At 42.3% G+C, this 21,638-nt stretch overlaps 1 protein-coding gene across 7 annotated transcripts in view; it reads right to left on the bottom strand.

The window, feature by feature from the left end:
* The window catches only part of TASOR2 (transcription activation suppressor family member 2), a gene marked incomplete at its 3' end in the record, with an annotated part of 97,448 nt that overhangs the window by 23,181 nt on the left and 52,629 nt on the right, over positions 1-21,638 (bottom strand). For 6 of the 7 annotated variants that reach the window (XM_056573212.1, XM_056573213.1, XM_056573215.1 and 3 more), the window contains 5 exon segments: positions 939-1,205; positions 8,037-8,388; positions 16,057-17,005; positions 18,544-18,741; positions 20,619-21,344. In XM_056573212.1, the coding sequence (XP_056429187.1) occupies positions 939-1,205; positions 8,037-8,388; positions 16,057-17,005; positions 18,544-18,741; positions 20,619-21,344 (2,492 nt within the window). 7 annotated transcript variants of the gene reach the window in all.

The following is a 21,638-nucleotide window of genomic DNA, read 5'->3' as shown; positions in this document are numbered from 1 at the left end:
TCTCTTAGGCCAGCACAGATTTTCAGGTTGGCCCCAAGTCAGCACAATTGCAGAGACCGATTAAAACTGGGCTTACAAAGAGTTTTACCAATCTGCACTGAGAGCCTGTGAGGAACCACTGAACCAAATTGGAGTCCAGAGGTTTGCAGCCTCAAAGGGGACATTTATCCTCTGAGTAACACATTATTGGTGACTATTTTGTAGGGTGGCTGGTAGTAAGCCACTTGTATAGTGATGAAAGTTTTTGTGACTGGACAAGCAGGATTTATTTTATTTGCTGGGGCCTGAAGTTAATGGCTGTATTTATTTAGTTACTGAAAAAAAGAAAAAAAAATAGAGGAGAATACATGTTTAAATGTTACTTCTGTGTCCCTGTTACTTCTCTAACTGCTATTTTGTCACATTTGGACTGGTTCTACAAAGTAATCTCCCACAGTATATCTTCCACCAATATAGTGGCCCATAGAGACACAAGTTATTCTATAACTTCAGCCCACATCCCAGGTGCCCTAAAGAATTGATGCAAGGTTGGGTCCACTGTATGGGAACCGGATACGGCTGGGGGGAGCAAAAACCGGGCGCTTCCATATGTCAGTGGGACCCAACTCATATCCAATTCATTTCATTGAGCCTAACGGAGTCAAACGGTGACTAAGGTCGGCTCATTTTTGCCCATATACAGTTTTGTGACCAGACCTAAAACCACGGCATACCACGGTTTTAGGTCCGGTCAGAAAAATTGATAAGGGGCAAAAATGAGCCGACCGGAGTCACTGTTTGACTAAGGTCGGCTCATTGAAATTAATTAGATATGGGCCGGGTCCGGCTGGGATATGGGAGCGCCCGGTTTTCGCTCCTTAAAAAGAGATGTTGTGCACAAGTAACAATCCAAAAGGCTTGTAAAGCCCTGACTTATGAGACAGACATGGATCATTTACCTTTTCAGAAGAAAAACCACCAATGTTTATGCAATTCTCTGATTTATCTTTTTGTTCAGTGTTAAACAGGTTGGTGTCACCGATGTAACACACAGTTGGAACATTGGTACCATAGATAATGTTCATTATATTTGCAGGTATCTGGGCACCTTGACTTGTTGGTGCCATTCTGCAGGTCATACTTGTTTGAAGACTATCACTGTAAAATGCACTCTCACTGTCCTTACACACTTGGAAGATCTCACTTGCCAATTTTATATTATAATCCTGTAATGACATATTATGCAGATTTTTTTGTGCAGTTGTCAGAGGTTTTACTTAATCTTATTTAAATCCAACATGGATTAATTTCTTATTGAACAAGTACAAAATAATTTTTCTGTTATGTAAAGCAGCAAAACCTTTCTTCAACATGTCACTTATCACTTACAGGATGTGCATATAGAATATCTGCCTAGTTACCTTGGTTCCTCCATTTTTAACAGTACCAGGGGTCTTTGGTTCTCTCACTTTAGTGTTGTCAAGCCCCCCTATACAAGGATTTCCCAAGCAATCTGGAAAAGTGTATGTCAATTTTCTCTGCACGAAGGTGGAGATGACATCAACCAAAAGGAGCTTATAAGATGATTTATCGATCCTCCATAAAACAGATCACATATAATAGTGACTTATTAGTCACCAGCCATTGGCTAAATAGTCACTGTTATGTGCACAAAATGGACTACAGATCATCTTCCCAACATCTTCTCAACCCAAGTGACAGATAAAAGCCCACACCATCATAGCAACATTACACGTTTCTATGGCATCAGCTTGAGAAGGCAGACATTTGCTTCTGACCCCCAATGCTGAAGAAGTCACTTTAAGCAAAGAATTAAAGAACATTAACATTGTCCTGGGAAAAAAAAAGTGTGGGAACTCACCCAAGATTTACACTCAAGGGCTGGTCCTGCTAATGGGAATGGTGTTCCTGTTGTGGAAAAAGTGCAGGAACTCCGTTCCCACATTTTCCTGCAGGACTTGAGCCCTGGCTTTCACGCTGTCTCAATCACGAGTCATCAAGGCCGTTCCCTGTGGACTCTGCCTGCCAGACAGAAGCAGCTGTGGACTACCCTGATGACTTGTATTTCAGGCAGCATGAAGGTGATCACAGAATGTTCTTTTTAAAGTGTTATTATCATTTAACAAAAATAATATTAAAAAAATTGACAGGTCTAACGTTTTTTAAACTATCATATAATGGAGCCAAACTCCTGCAATGAGACAAATGGAGTGTCAAGTGAGCAGTGAATCGAGCTGCCACACATTCCTCCTGGCTATATATAAAGATCAGTGTGGGTCTTAGCACTAAGTCCCCAACTGAACAAAACCTTTCCCATGTTTGCATATAAAAATGGCAGTAGAATTTTTAAAGTGTGCCTGTCATTAGCAAAAACTTTTTATATAATGTAGGTAAGATAAGTAAATTTTTTATGCTTCCTGTGAAATCTCTCTCTCGGAGGATCCATTGGGGACACAGAGACCTTGGGTATATCTTGCTGCCACTAGGAGGCTGACACAAGACAAAGAAAGAAAGTCGGCCTCTCCTAGCAGTATATACCCTGTCGACTGACTCTGAGCTAATCAGTTTAGTCCCAAAGCAGTAGGAGGACCGACAGAGAAGGAAAAACAGTAACTGTCGAAGGGAAACCAAATATAAAATAACCAAACCAACTCCCGGACAGACAACCAAACCACAGACACCAGAACAAATGGGTGGGTGCTGTGTCCCCCAATGGATCCATTGGGGGACACAGAGACCATCGGACGTACCAAAGCAGTCCATGGGGTGGGAGAGAACCCAAGCAAATCAGGTGGAAGGCTGGATCCCAGCCGCATGCAACACCTTGCGATACAAGCCTGCGTCAGCAGACGCAAAATGTGTGTACCTGGTAAAATTTGGTAAAGTTGTGTAAGGACGACCAGTTGGTCGCATTACAGACCTGTAGGGCCGAAGTCCGGTTGCGGAGAGCCCAGGAGGCTCTGATGGAATGAGCCGAGACCCTGAAAGGCGGAGTCTTCCCTTTGCAGCGGTATGCTTCCGAGATGGCGGAACGAATCCACTGCGAAATGGTCACCTTGGAAACGGGAAGTCCCTTACAATGGCCCTCCGGAAGCACAAAGAAGGCGTCACACTGATGGAAAGAGGAAGTGACCGAAAGGTAGATCCAGACAGCCCCAACCACGTCATGACAATGAAGCAAGCATTCCCTGGGATGGGACCGAGAGGGACAAAAAGGAAGGGAAATATCCTTATTTAGGCAAAAGGAGTAGACCACCTTAGGTAAAAAGGTGGGGATGGGCCGGAAAACAACTTTGCCCTGATGCAGCACCAAATAGGGGAACGGCAGGAGAAAGCCGCCAGCTCAGAGACCCTCTGGAAGGAAGTGACCGCAATGAGTAAAGCCACCTTCCAGGAAATTACGTGAAGAGAGAAGTCCCAGAGAGGTTCAAATGGAGCACCCTCTAAAGCACCAAGAACCAGATTCAGATCCCACGGAGGAGTGGGGGATCTGTATGGTGGAGCCGCATGAGCCAAGCCCTGTAGAAAGGTGTGGATGTGAAGATCGAACGCCAGATGGCGCTGAAAAAGGATGAGGGAGCCGACACCTGACCCTTAACCCCTTAAGGACTGAGTGTTTTTCCACTTTCGTTTTATTCCGCCTTACCTTTTAAAAATCATAACCCTTTCAATTTTGCACCAAAAAATTCATTTGATGATTTGTGCCACCAATTCTACTTTGTAATGACATCAGTCATTTTACCCAAACATCTACAGGGGGAAAAAAATCATAGTGCGACAAAATTGAAGAAAAATAAACGCGCCATTTTGTAACTTTTGGGGACTTCTGTTTCTACGCAATGCATTTTTTGGTAAAAATGACACCTTATCTTTATTCTGTAGGTCCATATGGTTAAAATGATACCCTATTTCTATAGGTTTCATTTTGTCGTATTTCTGGAAAAAATCATAACTACATGCAGGAAAATGGGGACCTTGAGTGAGCAGGTCGGGACGAACTGGGAGACGCAGTGGTACAAATCAGAAGAATCCTGCAATCGAGGGAAAGCGGGGACTTGTCTCAACTGGACAGAAGGGTCAGCTGAAGAGGGCGACAATGAAACTGGGCGAAGTGAATGGCTTGCATGGCCGCCACCATCCGACCCAGGACTTCCATACAGAAGCGAATGGAAACTGGAATAGGACGACGGAGAAGACAAACTCCTGTTAACAGGGAGTGGCGCTTGTCCGGCGGACGCCGAACCTAGGCAGTCGCCGTGTCGAACTGAATTACCAAGAAAATCAGGGACTTATTGGGGACCAGGTTGGATTTTTCCAGGTTGATCACCCAGCCGAATCGGGACAAGGTCTGTAGAGTCAGAAGAAGACTCTGCTGATTCTGGTCAGAGGCTTGATCAGGAGGTCGTCCAGGTAAGGGATCATGCACACACCCCGAGCTCAAAAGGATGGTGATAATCGCCGCCAGGACCTTAGTGAAGGCCCTTGGGGCCGTGGCCAGGCCAAAGGGAAAGGCCACAAACGGAGCAGAGATACCGCTGATGAGCCGGAAAAATTGGGATGTGAATATACGCACCACGGATATCAACCGATGAAAAACTCTCATTGATACATGGATGCCACCAGAGAACGGAAATTATGCAGGAGTAGGTGGCAGTTGAGGAGCTTCAGATCCAAAATAGGGCGGATGGAGCCCCTTTCTTGGGGACAACGAAAAGATTTGAGTAGAACTGGAACGATCACTCCCTGAGCGAGAAGGGTCCGAAGTGCGACCCGAAAAGCTGCCGCCAAGAAAGAAGAACGGAGGAGAAAGGGAACGTAAAAAGCGGTCCCTTAGAAAGGAAACAAACTCGAACCCGATAGCAGTCGGAAGCGACATCTCGGACCCAAGAGTCTTGCACCTGGGCAAGTCAAACGTCCTGGAATAGGGTCAAACGACCACCAACTCAAAAAGAATTTCTAGGTGGGGGGAGTCCTTTTAGGCGGAGGGAGGCTTACGCATGCCTAACTTGGCTGCAAAGTGGCCTAAGTGGTTATCCGACTTCCAGAAAGGACGTGCCTTAAAGGAAGGAGCCTTCTTATCTTATGAGGGTGCCTGCCTGGTTGCCCGACCCGAGCCAAAGGACCGAAAGGGCCGAAAGTAGGTAGACTTCCGGCAGGAATCGGTACGGTGGGACTTGTTCTGCAGTAGTAAGGAACTCTTACCTCCAGTAGCCTTGGAGATCATGGAGTTTTCCAGAGAGCCGGGTCCCGGAGAAAGGAAGTTCCATGAGAGATTTCTTTGAAGCGCCATCGGTGTTCCAGGCTTTGAGCCACACGGAGCAACAAATTGGCACCAGGTTACCTGTAGCAAAATCGATACAGCGGGCAGACTGCAAGGAGGCAGAGCACAAGTAGTCTCCAGCATTGGAGAGTTGAAGTGCAAGAACTGCCAATTCTTCCGAAGGGGCCTCAGATAAAATGCCCTTGCGGAGTTGAGAAGCCCAAACAGATAGGGCAAAAGCACCCAAGCAGAAGTGAAAGCGGGAAGCAAAGATGAACCCGCCGCTTCTAAGATGAACTTGGCCAGATTCTCAATTCTCTTGTCCGCCAGATCCTTAAAAGGAGGCCGCATCTGCCAATGAAAGAGTAGTCCATTTCGACAGGCGGGAAACCGGAGGATCCACAGCAGGGAACGTTGTCCATTTCGCAATCAAGTCCTGGGAAAATGGAAACAGCGCCTGCACCTTCTTAGTCCCTTGGAAGAGTTTGTCTGGATGATGCTTCCATGCCGCTTCCAGTAACGTGTTGAATTCAGCATGAGAGCTGAATACGATGGGAGGGCTTCTGGAGCTGGGTCCGAAGTTCCGGGGTCCTCATGGCGAAAGTTGTCTCCGATGGCTGACACCAGGCTGTTCACAAGGTCGGACACGCTGGTTCGGTCCTCTGGATCAGAGGCAAAACCCAACGCCTCATCTTCCAGCTCCCCAGGAGAACGGGAGCAGGTAGAAGCAGCCTTAGATGAAGGCGAGGCGGACCTGGCACGTAAAAGCTGGAGACCTAGAACGGCGACCAGGAGAGCGGCCCCTCGAACAGGGGCGCTGCCGGGATGGAGGAGTGAGACTCAGGAGGAGAGTGCCTGTCCCAAGCTCGGGGTTACGGAGAAGAGCCAGAGGACAACACCTTAGGGCGCTTGAGAGATTGCCCAAAAGGGGGTCAGGTGAGACTGAGCGAGCCTCCATAGAGGGCGGGCGCAAGGAAGAACGTTCCAAGGCAGTAACCACGGAATGGGAGACATGAGCCAGATTGGAAATAGACTGAGAAAGGGAGGAGACCCATTCCGGAGGAGGAGCAGAACCCGCACGTTCCGAAGGGACATCCTGGGTGAAAAGACCAGGAGGGCTGGGGTGTGCAGTAGTGCAGATTTGGCAGGTGGATTCAGCAGAGCCACCAGGCATTTTGATTTTGCAGCCCACACAAGAGTAATAAGTGACTAGGGCTGCAGTCACCTGTCTGGGGGTGGGTGGGGGGAGGAGTAGTAAGAAAATGGAGAGTCAGCAGAAAAAGCAATCTCCCCCAGGTCCCACAATGGAGAGGCAGGGGACAGCTGAGAAGAAGAGCAATCACTCAGTTCAGTCAGGAGAAGCAGGCTGCAGCTGAGAGGAGGAGCAGCTACTCTGTAGGAGATAAGAGAGATGCTGACCACCTATAAGGAGGGGGGAGGCACTGCAGTAGCCAGCATGGACCTCCAGGAAGCCCATTGGAGGAGAGAAGGGAGGTACCTGGAAAATGAATCCCTGAAGCGCACGGACCACACTGACAGTGACCCAGGTGGTGCATGTTATCACCTTACTGGTCAGCGGGGGAAAGGAGGGATGGGAGTCCTGAGACACAGGTGAGCCGGCTGCAGCCGCGGCCTAAATTGATCACCCTCCCCCCATGATGCCTGTTGTCGGAAACTGGCAGCCATGCGCGCACAGTTGTGCGCACATAATGTGGGGAAAAAGAGCGCACCGCCTGCATCACTAATCTGCCTGGTGAGAAAAACTGGCGCAGAGTAGTGCCGACTAAAAGGACCAGCCACTTGAGAATTCAGGATGATAGAGCGGGGAAAAAAAACCTGGACTTCAGATAGGACAATCCCCACCTGGAAGGAATATGAGCCCCAGACCCCCCAATAAAATAAAACACCCCAGAAGAATAGATAGGAAAGGAGTGGGAGGAAGGGGGGGGGTGAAGATACTCACCCAGTGACCCGAACTACTCACCTAGAGACGTCCTCAGTCAGCTAGGTAACGCCTGCATACTGTCGGGCTGACAGAGAGACAAGCAAGTAAATAGGGGGACCCGGACCCAAGGTACAACCCCAGGTGCTGGCCGGAGGCAAGAAGGGGATAACAGTGCAAACTCTATGCCTGTGCCCCTTCATAGCATATGGGGGAACAGTGAGTGCCATGCTCCTGAATGCCCACCTGAAAAAGAGAAACAAAAAGGGAGGAAAAATAACTACATATACGTCCACAGCTCCAGACCTGTGTCTGCCTCCTACGGACACTAAGCTAAAACTGATTAGCTCAGAGTCAGTAGGCGGGGTATATCATGCCAGGAGGCTTGCTTTCTTTGCAGAGTGTCCGCCTCCTAGTGGCAGCAAGATATACCTATGGTCTCACTGCCCTCACTGTACACAGAGCCCTGCTTGTCCACCCTCACTTCCTGTATTTGGACTCCTCACAGAGCCACACAAGCAATAGCTGCTGGGACAAATATATATACATTTTTTAACCAATGTATGTTACAAATATACATATGTTATTTTCTACATTATATAAAAAGTTTTTGCTAATGACAGGTAAACTTTAATAATCAATCATCATGGTTTTCAGGTAGATGAATTCACTGTAACTAATCTAGGCTAAGAGCACATTAACATAACATCTAATCTGTTCCAAGCCACCTGTACAAACTGTGAAGGCTAAGTAAAACTATACTGTGGGATTATAGGGCAAGGAACCAATCACTTCAGCAGGACCCCTTTTTCTACTTACACACCAAAGACTCACCTTTGTTGGAATGCTAGAAGGAATGTTTAAATCTTGAAGATTCTTATTCCTACTTTTGCCTGATTTGCAAGATAAGTCTGAATCAAGCGGAGCTTCTGACATTTTTCCAATGGAGATAATTGCATTGGTGTTCTCTGCAGAGGGGGCACCATCAGACTCCATGATTTCATAAAATTCAAAGGGGTCAAGCACAGTGTTGATAGAAACGTATTTTGCAGGATTGCTGTGTTCCACCACTTTGCGTGAACTGCAGTTTATCTGTTTGTTACATTTGCTGTAGAACAGAGCTATCCACATGTGCAGGATGATTTTCACATCTTCTAGTTTCTCTTTTAAATTTGGATTCCATGGTCTAAAAATATAAAGATGCAAAATAAATACACAAATAAATTTAAAATATTACGTTTTTGTGAATTTTGTTTTGCAAAAAGATGATGCACATATAGCTAAGTCTTGCTTTCCCCCATGGTAACCAAAGAGGCTTTGAACAAAATTCTTGTTAAAAGCGATAATATTTCAAATCTTTTATATCACTGTACGTTATCTATAGTTACCAAGGATTCATGGCAACTACAGATAAAGAACAGCTAAAGCAAAAGGCTGTCATGTGTATAAAATGCCCCTTAATCATCAACGTGTCCTATACATTGCATTTTAGTCATGGCAAGGTTGTTTTTCCCCTATAACCATAAGATAACTGTAGCAAAACTGAGTATTTTAAAGGGAACACTGAACATAAAAAAAAAAAAAAAAAATTATATATATATATATATAATTATATATATCTATAATAATTCTATATACACATACACACATTATATATATACACATACATATATATACACACACACATACAGTGGGGATCAAAAGTTTGGGCACCCCAGGTAAAAATTTGTATTAATGTGCATAAAGAAACCAAGGAAAGATGGAAAAATCTCCAAAAAGGCATCAAATTACAGATTAGACATTCTTATAATATGTCAACAAAAGTTAGATTTTATTTCCATCATCTACACTTTCAAAATAACAGAAAAAAAAATGGCGTCTGCCAAAGTTTGGGCACCCTGCAGAGTTAATATCTTGTAATGACCCCTTTGGCAAGCATCACAGCTTGTAAACACATTTTGTAGCCAGCCAAGAGTCAATTTCAATTCTTGTTTGCGGTATCTTTGCCCATTCTTCCTTACAAAAGTCTTCCATTTCTTTGAGATTTCTGGGTTGTCTGTCACGCACTGCTCTTTTAATCCCGTGGATTTCGAGGTGTGTTTAGGATCATTATCCATTTGTAGAAGCCATGCTCTCTTTAACTTCACCTTTTTCACAGATGGCATCAAGTTAGCATCCAAAATTTTCTGAAATTTTATTGAATAAATTTTTCCTTCTACTTGAGAGATGTTCCCTGTGCCACTGGCTGCAATACAACCCCAAAGCATGACTGATCCACCCCCATGCTTAACAGTTGGACAGAGGTTCTTTTCATTAAATTCTGTTCCCCTTCTTCTCCAAACGTACCTTTGCTCATTCCGGCCAAAAGGTTCAATTTTAACCTCATCGGTCCACAGAACTTGTTTCCAAAATGCATCAGGCTTGTCTATATGTTCATTTGCAAAGTTCAAACGCTGATTTTTGTGGTGAGGACGTAGAAGGTGTTTTCTTCTGATGACTCTTCCATGAAGATTATATTTGTACAAGTATCTCTTTATAGTGGAATAGTGTACCACAACTCCAGTGTCTGCCAGATCTTTCTGGAAGGATTGTGCAGTCAAATGTGGGTTTTGAATTGTTTTTCTCACAATCCTGCGAGCTGTTCTGTCTGATATTTTCTTGGTCTTCCATATCTTGCTTTAACTTCCACTGTTCCTGATGATTGTCATTTCTTAATTACATTCCGAACAGAGGATATTGACATCTGAAAACGTTTTGCTATCTTCTTATAGCCTTCTCCAGCTTTGTGAGCGTCAACTATTTTCAGTTTCAGATTTCTTGACAACTGCTTAGAAGAACCCATGGTGCTGATTGTTGGGGAAAGGTCAGATGAGTCTGGGCCTTTAAAACCTTTGAGATTGACATCACCTGGTCTTCCCAGATGATGATTGAGAACAATCCATGACTTTGGCAGATGCCATTTTTTTGTTTTCTGTTATTTTAAAAGTGTAAATGATGGAAATAAAAACTAACTTTTGTTGACATATTATAAGAATGTCCAATCTGTAATTTGATGCCTTTTGGAGATTTTTCCAGCTTCTTTATGCACATTAATACAAATTTTTACCTGGGGTGCCCAAACTTTTGATCCCCACTGTATATTGCCTGCAGTAGGAAATAAATATGCCCTCTCCTTTTCTTAGCCCCATGACTGAGCCATTCACCAGCAGGAAGTTAACCATTAGCAGGAAGTTAACCATTACATCCGGAATTTCCGTTCGGAATTGAATTCAACAGGATACTGCTGCGATGTGTAAACTGCAGAATTTCCGTGTCCGCAGAAAGAATGGACCTGATCCTACTCATAGCTGTCTATGAGATGGCACATTCCCATGCAGTCTCCCGGAGTGTCCACACGGAAAATCTCTGTGCAGACATTCTGAGGTGTGAACATGGCCTTATGTCCTGCATAGGATTTCCACCCTTTTAGGCTATGTTGAGACTGGAGAATGTCCACACACAAAATATCAGTGCAGACATTACCCGACAGCAGTGCGCCAGCAGAACATTCGCAGTCTCATAGACAGCAATGCATTTCTGTGTGGACTATGTAGAAAGAATAGACATGTCTATTTTTCAGCAGACTCCGTAATCAGGATTTGCGCAACAGAAATGTCTGCTGCGGAAATTCAGTCTTGTGCACAGGGCAGTAGAATCCCATTGATATTAATAGGGCTCTGCTGCTGCGGAATTCCGCACGAAAATTCCATCCTATGAACATACCCTTAGGAATAAGCATGAAATTCTAAAGAATGGGCACATCAATTAAAAATGTTTTATTTTATATTCATAAAAGCAATCCCTAAGGATCCTGCCACTAGGTGTCCTCCTTCTGACTAGTTGTCTCCCCTGGTGCTAAGACAAAAGTCAGTGCACTGCAAAACATAGAGGAGGGGATTAAAGAGCAGCCTGCCGCAATTGGCTCCCTGTTTTATGCACACTCCCAAGACCGAGCACAGCATAAAACAGGGAGGGTGGAAGTAATCCCTGGCAGGGCTGGATGTGACATTGCACAAACCCTTCCATCATTAATCAAGCAGTAATGATAAAAAAGGAGTTGAAATATTACTCTACAGACCATTTTTATATAAACTGTCATTTATAAATCACACATAATAATAAAAGTAGTCAAATGGAATATGTATTTTAATACCACACCTTACCTGCTTTCCCCTATCATCTCTTCATTACCCTAAGGAAGATCTCAAACTTACAGTTCCTCCCTACAGCTAGTTTTTAAGTATAATTTTAAGTATAATTTTAGTATAATTAATTTTAAACTGAAAAAATTATAATAAGCGGACATGTAAAGTCCAAACTTCAAGGTATCCAGCCAATAAGTAACAAACAGGGTGAACTTCATGTGAAACCACTACGGTGGTGTAGAGCCACACATGCAAATCCAATTAATGAAAGAGAGAAAGATGGATAGGGGCACTTGAACTTGTGTTAAAACTGTCCAATCTTTATTGAATATCTTAAAAAACTCCAAAGCTCCATTGAGCTATGGACCTACAGCTGTTTCGCTGAAATGAGTTTCTTCGTCCTGCAGGGTTTTTCAGTTTTTGCACTTTTGTTTTTTTCCTCCTTACCTTTTATAAATCATAACTCTTTCAATTTTGCACCTAAAAATCCATATTATGGCTTATTTTTTGCGCCACCAATTCTACTTTGTAATGACAGTAGTCATTTTACCCAAATATCTACGGCGAAACGAAAAAAATAATCACTGTGTGACAAAATTGAAGAAAAAATGCCATTTTGTAACTTTTGGGGGGCTTCCGTTTCTACGCAGTACATTTTTCGGTAAAAATGACACCGTATCTTTATTCTGTAGGTCCATACGATTAAAATGATACCCTACTTATATAGGTTTGATTTTGTTGTACTTCTGGAGAAATTCATAACTACATGCAGGAAAATGTATACGTTTAAAATTGTCATCTTCTGACCCCTATAACCTTTTTTATTTTTCCGCGTACAGGGTGGTTTGGGGCTCATTTTTTGCGCAGTGATCTGAAGTTTTTAGCGGTACCATTTATGTATTGATCAGACTTTTTATTCATTTTTTCATGATATAAAAAGTGACCAAAAATACGCTATTTTGGACTTTGGAATTATTTTAAGCGTACGCCATTGACCATGCGGTTTAATTAAAGATATATTTTTATAATTCGGACATTTCCACATGCAGCGATACCACGTTTATTTTTATTTTTTTATGGGAAAAGGGGGGGGGGGGGTGATTCAAACTTTTATTAGGGAAGGGGTTAAATGATCTTTATTCACTTTTTTTTGCAATGTTATAGCTCCCATAGGGGGCTATAACACTACACACACTGATCTTTTACATTGATCAATGGTTTCTCATAGGAAACCATTGATCAATGATTCTGCTGCTAGACTGCTCATGCTTGGATCTCAGGCACTGAGCAGTCATTCGGCGATCAGACAGCGAGGAGGCAGGTAGGGACCCTCCTGTTGTCCTGTAAGCTGTTCGGAATGCCGCGGTGAATTTCACCGCGGCAATCCCGAACAGCCCACTGAACTAACCTGCAATGGCTTACTTTCACTTTAGACGCAGCGTTCAACTTTGAATGCCGTGTCTAAAGGGTTAATAGCGCACAGCACCGCAATCAGTGCCACACGCTATTCGCCACGGGTCCCGTCCGTTGCTAGGTGCCGGGCCCGACCCGCACGGGGTGGCCCCGCATTGTAGACCGGGAGAGAGCTAAGGGCGTACAGCTACGCCCTCCGTCCCGACCAGGTTAAAGACGTGAGCAGTCCAAAGGACACACCTTCTTAAATGGGCACTGTCAGATTCAAAAACTTTTTATATGCTGTAAATCTTGGCAAAACATTAACCTTTCTAATATACTTCATAAGAACATTTTATTTCCTTTTTATAGAAATCATTGCTTATAAAATCATGGCTTTGTCCAAGCTGAAGCACAGGCATGAACAAAGTCCAGTAAATTAGGGTGGGCTAGTACTCCTCTGTGTCTGATAGGACAGGAGAGAGCACAGAGGAGTCCTATCAGACACAGAGGAGTACTAGCCCACCCTCATTTACTGGACTTTGTTCATGCCTGTGCTTCAGCTTCGATAAAGCCATTATTTTATAAGCCGTAATTTCTGTAAAAGGAAATAAAATTGTCTTATGAATTATATTAGAAATGTTTATGTTTTGCCAAGATGTGTAACATCTAAAACTTTTTTGTATCTGACAGTGCCCATTTAAATGGCAGAAAAACAAACATGGTAATGAAAAACAAGTATTATAAAAAAAAAAAAGCTCAGAGGAAAACATTAGATTTATTACGACTGAGTCCCAAACGCCCCACAGCATTTAGCTCAGAAATCCATATGGCTTTGCGCATCAGTAGTAATTTAACCCTAGCAACCCCTGAATTCAAATGCTCTATTCTCCCCAATCCCATGAGAGTAAGCACACTAGTATTCCCTTTATGAACACTCCTCACATGTTCAATGAGGTTGGATGCTCCTAACCGAGTCTGTACAGATCGCAAATGTTTGTTGTCACGCTGGAACAAAGGTCTCTTAGTAGATCCAACATAAAAGAAACCACACTGGCACTGAAGACAGTAAACTACTAAATCTGATCTACAATCAATAAACCTTTTTACATACACTGCTGTGCATTCTACGCATTTCTCCCTAGATACAGATTTATATAAAATAAAGAGTCCCACATTTGTTATTTTTCATTGGGGATTAAATTCTTTAGGCATTTTTATTTTTGGATTCTTTCCTTGGTAAAACACCCTGAACCAAAATGTTATCCAACAATTTGCCTCCTTTGGCTATAAACAATTAGGCTACATTCTCATTACGGAATTTCCACCTGCAATTCCGCTTTGAAATTGCAGGCAGAAATTCCGCTTGCTAAAATGTATAGTGTAGTCAATGAGTTTCCGTTCACAAATTCACACTTCGGAATTTGTGAAGCGGAATTTGTGAACGGAAAATCTGCTTGGAAATTTCAGCCTGAAGAATGGCATTGCTCTTTCTTCAGGCGGAAATAATCGCGGAACATATTTCAGTCTATTGGAGACTGCAGTGTCCGCACGGTCCTAGTGACGACCAATTCCAAGTGCTGGCCGCACTCGGAATCTCCGGGTGGAAACTTTTGGCCCGGAGATTCCGCTGTGGGAACCTAGCCTTATAGACTCCAACATGGCAAGGAAGATATTTGCAAATGTAATAAAAGACAGGGTCCCCATTGCTGTAATACTTTTAGCTTAAAATAAAAATTGAGGAGGATCAAAAGTAAAGAGAGAATTCAATAGGCAGGCTACTGAATAAAAAAATCTGGTCATTAAAGTTAGCCAAATGATGGCACAGAATAAGCCTTCAAAAGAGCTAGTTTTATCCCACATGATAATTTACTCAATATATTCTTTAGCTGATAGAATAGACAATAGACTGAATAGACTGCAAAAACAAACAATCACATTTATAGAAATCGATGCAAGTTTCTTTTATGCTGAATCTACTTAGAGACCTCTGTTGCAGCATTATGGCGATCTGTACGGGCTGGGTTAGGAGCACCTCACCTCATTGAAGATTGAGGAGTGTTCACATACTAGGGGATACTAGTGTCCTTCCTTTCATGGGATTGCACAGAACAGAGCATTCGAATTTTGGAGGGGATAGGGTTAAATTACTACTGATGAGCGAAGCCATATAGCTCTCTGAGCTAAAAGCTATGGGGCATTTGGGACTCAGCATTGTAATGAATTTAATGTTTTCCTCTGAGCTTTATGTTTTGTATAATACTTGCTTTTAAAATTACCATGATGCATTGTTTTTCTGTCTTTACTCCCTTAAGGACACAGCCCACTTTGGCCTCGAGGACACAGACAGACAGACAGACAGACAGACAATCTTAATTTTTTCCTCCACTTCCTTTTTTAGAGACATAACTTTTTTTTTTATTCACACAAGGGTTCGTTTTTTTGCAGGACCAATGGTACTTTGTAATGACACCTTTCATTTTACTATAAAATGAAAATGATTTGGGGGGGGGGAGACAATTTTGAAAAACTTCTATTATTGTACTAAAAAAATGTGAGATAATTAGTGCTGCTATCTTCCTTACTCTTTCATCCCCACAATAAATGGAGTGTTTATGGATTTAGACAGAAAATAATCCGCTAAAGGAATCATGCCAGATTGCTTCCCTTAAATGAACAGTCAGATACAAAAACTTTTGATATGTTGTAAAGCATGTATAACCAATAGGTTTTGCAATTGCTTTCATTAGAAAATGTTCAGTATTTCATACTGAAAAAGCCAGTCAAACACCTGCCCCCCCTGCCTGCTTGCACACATACTAGTCTTGCTGTGTCCATGCATCATCACCTATGTCATGGACACACTTTCTTGATTGACAGCTGTGAGCGCAGGGCTCACAGCTGGAGGAAAAATCCTCCCACTGTCAGCTTGTGTCCCGCTACTGTCAGTGAGGACAAGCTGGGAGTTGTAGTTTTGTTAATGCTAGGGGAGATGTGAGCAGACAGCACACTGAAGGAGGGGGCGGAGACCTGCACAGTGAGGCCACGCCCCCTCCCTTTGAGAGGAATTCAGACTAGTGAACTAAATTTAAAAAGTGTAATAAAAAAAATAAAGGTGCTAGACACATAAAATTAGATGTACATGGTCAGAATTAGGTACTGAGTGATATATTCAAAAAAAAAAAATTTTTTGTTGGACCTGGCTGGTACGCTTTAAACATTTGGGATCATACTAAGGAAAAAAGTGTGATATCCATTTACCACATTTGCCTACTTACCCATGTAGCGCTCGATTTACTGTTTTTTCTAAAGGATCACTGGTGAATTTGCTGTCGAGATCAAAATCATACACTGGTTCCCAGTGAAAAGTTACAGCAAACTTGTCCTGGAACTTTGATACTTCCCTCTGTTTCTTATCAGTGGCCGGGCACACACTTTCACCACCCAATAATGCAGGGTCTCCTGAAAGACCATTTGTTGACGGCTCAGGTACTACCTCAGGCGGCGTAGTAGTATCAGGGGCAACTTGAATGGGTTGTTCATTTGCTTCCTTTGTAGATTTAGCTGGAATATCTTCTATTGGAAGCTGAGAATAAGAATGCTCTAAGCAAATTTTACTTGTGGCATTAAACCGTGCTTTAGCCTTGGCCGCAGCAATGTGAGCCTTTTGCGATAATTGTTTTTCACCGATTTCCATACGTTTCTGTGATGCTATGTTTCGAGGAGACACATTTGAAGAAGTCTTAGGCTTATGACTTTCACTTTCCAATACAGGTTCAGGCTCTGAGGATGCCAGATTAGACTGAGTAGGAAGGCTACAGTCTTGTGAATGCTCTACAGTACTTACTGTGTCACCTGTACATGCTGCTTCCTCAACCAATGATTCATTTGCAGATGCCATGTTCCCGGTTTTTAGGTAAGGAATGCTTGTTGAACCAAAAGAGTTTAGGGCCAAGTCAGCCAGTAAGTTAAGGGCATGAGACTCATACATGCTTATTCTTTTCTCTATCATAGAGTCCCCAGAAATCTGTGCAGAAAGAGGAGATTTCTTGGCATATCTTAGGTTATCACTAGATTTGCTTAATGGGTTGGTCTGCACAACTGTACTATTTTGTATTTTCTCTTGACTCCTTTTAAAGGTTTTTACTGTCTTTCCACTATTTCTCTCACTTGTCCTTCTCAAGACTTCAGGCTTGTTGACAACCCCTGCTGAGATATTCTTATTGCCTGCACAGAAAAGAATACATACACAAAGCAGAGTTTACAATATTACAGCCACTTATTAACAAGTTATCTAGTAAGGTTCAGTTGTACTTGGGGCACTATATCACCAGATATTTAGCTTCCTTGGATAAGAACTACAATGACTTTCACTCTCTTGCTATGGTTTCTTGTCTGGAATAATTATCTTGGCCTAAATCCTTCTGCGGCCAAAACCTATAAGTGAAATGTGTCCCTCTCGCTTTAAAGCATACCTGACATTTAACAAAACTTTTCACACATCACAGAGACCCGTCAAAAGTTTTGATCAGTCAGACTAAGTGTTTCTAGTCAGGCAACGATTGCTAGAATGACCTATGGAGCTCATCTAATGCAAACGAATGGATGGCAGAAAGCAGTGGGGTATAGAGCCCAGCCGCATGCTTATTTCTACCCATTCTAGTAATCAGTAATCACTTTTGACATGTTTTTGTAACTTGTCAAAAGTTTTGATGAAGTGTACCTCCAATGTTGTGGACACTTTTCAATAAAAAAATGACTGTGCACAATAGTCATTTTTCCAAGCCGCTTTTGTTTTGAAATTTGCACAAAAATACCTTCACCAGGCATCCGTTCTCCCAGTAACTTGTAACTGTACATTAGAGGAGACATACCACTCAATCTTTATCGCAACCATAGCCAGCACGAGACCCAGGAACATAATTTCACGTTACACTGCGTATGGCGCAAGCTATGGGTGCTAAGAAGAGAAAGCGGAAATCTTTTTATTTTAATACACGTATAAGCATCAAGGAGAATAGATGCTCAGTTTTGGTTGTCAAATTCAAAATGATGGTGATTTAAAAATAACGACAATTGTGCAGTGTTAAGCTATAGTCATAGTTCAAGTTCCCTCAACATTGGAGGTGCACTTTAAGTGAGAGGGACACTTTAAAGTGTGTCATTTAAAACATGACCAGACATGTCAAAAGATCTGATCAAACCAGGTCTGTGTGTATTGCAAAATAGCTGAATATATAATGCTAACAGCAATATTCCAGTGGTGTAATTTGTTTTATCCCAACTTAGTTGCTAACTGCAGCTGGGTCATGTGATTCCCACTTGAATTGGGCAACTCTCGGGCACCTTCGCTCCTGGAAAAAGTAGTGCCCTCCTTTTTCCTTTGTACCTACCCCCCCCCCCCCCCCCCCCCCCATGCAGTTTGTTGATGAAGGGCTCATTTTTTGCCCCAATGCAGTTATACAGCTCCCCTCACTCACGCTGTCTGTCTATGCAAGCTGCAGATATTCTAGTGTGGTAGGGTAATTTTTTTCTGAAAATGGGGAAGTGGGGGGGCATATCGCTGTATCGCAAAAATCGCGATTCGGTTGCTTTTGCGATATATATCGTGCAGCCCTAATCAAGATGGCAGACTACCTATAACTGGCAACTAACTAAACTAGGTTTGAACAAGAGTCTCTATTGTTCTCTAATAAGAGCCTTTGTGGCACTATATAGGCAAAAACTGGTGGGAGTGCATCTTTCTAAAAAATATATATATTTACCTGGTTTAGATGCTTTACGTTTTGAAGACCTGTTAGGAAAAAGAAGGTGCTCTTCAGGTGGCAAGGTTTTTCTTGGTTTTCTTGTTATTGCTTTTTTCGAGAGATCATTGTTCTCTTCATTTGGTTTGCTTAAAGCAATCTTTTCAGTTGGTTGGATTCTTTCATCCTGTATAAAAGCAGCTGTTAAAACTTCAGCTCCTGGAAATAAATAAAAATGTGTTGGTTTATAGAAAAAAAAAAAAAAATTGCTATTAGTGCGGTTTACAACAAATACTCACCAACCTGAAGGCAAAGTAGAAAGTATATTTACATAGAAAACTGCACTGGTGCACTAGAAAATTAGGAATAGAAATAGCCACCTTAACCCCTTAAGGACTCAGCGTTTTTCTGTTTTTTGCATTTTCCTTTTTTCCCTCATCACCTTCTAAAAATCATAGCGCTTTCAATTTTGCACATAAAATTCCATATGATGGCTTATTTTTTGCGCCACCAATTCTACTTTGCAGTGACTGTCATTTTACCAAAAAATGCACGGTGAAACGGAAAAAAAATTAATTGTGCTTCAAAATTGAAGAAAAAATTTAATTTTGTAAATTTTGGGGGCTTTCGTTTCAACGCAGTGCATTTTTCGGTAAAAATGACACCTTATCTTTATTCTGTAGGTCCATACGGTTAAAATGATACCCTACTTATGTAGGTTTAATTTTGTCGTACTTCTGAAAAAAATCATAACTACATGCAGGAAAATTTATACGTTTAAAATTGTCATCTTCTTACCCCTATAAAACGTTTTTATTTTTCCGTGTATGGCCCGGTATGAGGGCTCATTTTTTGCGCCGTGTTCTGAAGTTTTTATCCGTACCATTTTTAAATTGGGAAAAGGGGGGTGATTCAAACATTTATTAGGGAAGGGGTTAAATGACCTTTATTAACTTTTTTTTCTTTCACTTTTTTTGCAGTGTTATAGCTCCCATAGGGGGCTATAACACTACACACACTGATCTTTTACCCTGATCCCTGCAAAGCCATAGCTTTGCATGGATCAGCGTAATAGGGGGTTGATTGCTCAAGCCTGTAGCTCAAGCTTGGAGCAATCAAACATCGATCGGACGTGACGGAGCAAGGTAAGGGGGCCTCCGCTTGCGTCCTGGCTGATCAAGACATCGGATTTTACCGCGATAGTCCCGATCATCCTGACTGAGCTGCCGGGAAGCTTTTACTTTCATTTGCAACGCGGCAATCAACTTTGATCACTGCGTCTGAAGGGTTAATAGCGTGCGGCACAAAGATCTGTGCCACGGGCTATTAGCCCAGGGTCCCGGCTATCAATAGCAGCCGGGACCGACCCGGTGTGACCCCATTTTAAACACCAGCCCTGCGTCCTTAAGAGGTTAAAGGCCATTAAAGGGGTAATCCGTGGAAATTTATTTTTATTTTAAATCAATTGGTGCCAGAATGTTAAACAGATTTGTAAATAACTTCTATTTAAAAATCCTAAACCTTCCAGTACTTATCAGCTGCTGTATGCTACAGAGGAAGTTGTATAGTTCTTTTCTGTCTGACCACAGTGCTCTCTGCTGACACCTCTGTCCATGTCAGAAACTGTCCAGAGCAGAAACAAATCCCTATAGCAAACCTCTTTTGATCTGGACAGTTCCTGACAAGAACAGTGTCAGCAGAATGTACTGTGGTCAGACACAAAAGAACTATACAACTTCCTGTGGAGCATACGGCAGATGATAAGTACTGGAAGGATTATATTTTTAATATAGAAGTAATTTATAAATCTTTTTAACTTTATGGAATCAGTTGATTAAAAAAAAAAAATTGTTTTCCACCAGAGTACTCCATTAACACAGATTCTGCCAAGTTCAGGATCGCCAAGGAACAATCCAACTTGGCAGCCAAATGGGAAGAGAGATCTTTGAGTAAAGAGTTTTCAAAGTTAAAAAGTTTTTTTTGTGCAAACACTTAGGAGGGCAGCACAATGGCAGAAAACTGAAGAAAAAAAGTGTACAACAGACTTCTATAAACCCACTTTACAGTTTGTATCATACATGCATCAGATTACCAACCTCGTTTTCTCCTTTGTGGATATGGAGCACTAACAAGTTTTATAGTAGCTTCACTTTTCTGTTCCTTGCCCTCAGAGACAAGCCGCCTTCTTTTATTTGTAGTCTGATTCTCCCCAGCCTCAGCAGTGGTCAGGGTAGATCGCTGATCAGGCTTCTTTTTGCCTTTCTTTCCTCTTCTTTTAACACTTTTCCTTTTGGTGTTCTTTTTAGGTGGTTGTTTGTCCTGACTGGTAGCAGGTCTTTCTTGTAGCTGGTCACTGACCGCCTTCGATCCGGTTGTCCTCTGCCGCTTAGATGGACTGTCCTGCTTTATTAAGTTTCCTAAAGTTTTGCTGCACTGGTCACTGTTACTAGATAGGGCAATATTTTCCGCAAAAATGTTGGACATTTTTATTAATGGGACACTAAAATTTACAGGTGAGGAGACATACAACTGTAGACAAGAAAATGCCAATTGACTGCATTTTTTAGGGAGGTCATCAGTATGACTATGACATATAGACAGAGGTTCCTTTTGCTCAGGCTTTCTCTCTGATAAACTGTCTTTTTTGCTTTGAAGTACTGCATATTTCCTAAAATACTGTTCCACCAAAGGACCAGGGTAAAGGGCTTTGTCCTTCTGTAACTTGCATGACTCTATAATGGCGTAGTGAAGACCAGGCAAAAGGTTTGATATGGTCAGTGGAAGCTCCTTTCTGATGAACTTGTCCTCCCACTCTTCTCTCTCTAAACAGAAAACATGTCAAAAACACAAACATTGACTCACAATTATGCATTTCATGTTATCCCTGTGTGCAGGAGTCTTTCCTGATCACTTTTATGTGTATTGGTGATCTTTCTCTCCTATCCTGCATTACTGTGATCGGGCTTACTTAGTACTTATCAAGTTTGTTTTTCATGTAGCATCTCACAATTCTAATAGTGTACCACTTCCTTCATATGTCCATTACACTGACTGATGTTATTCCACTTAAATACTACTGGCCAACAATCTGGAAAGTGCTACTGTCATTAAAAAGA

Source organism: Hyla sarda, chromosome 4 (assembly GCF_029499605.1).
Source record: "Hyla sarda isolate aHylSar1 chromosome 4, aHylSar1.hap1, whole genome shotgun sequence".
NCBI classification, from domain to species: Eukaryota; Metazoa; Chordata; class Amphibia; order Anura; family Hylidae; genus Hyla; species Hyla sarda.
The sequence above is the reverse complement of the archived record's forward strand: the minus strand, read 5'-3'. Positions and strand labels throughout refer to the sequence as shown.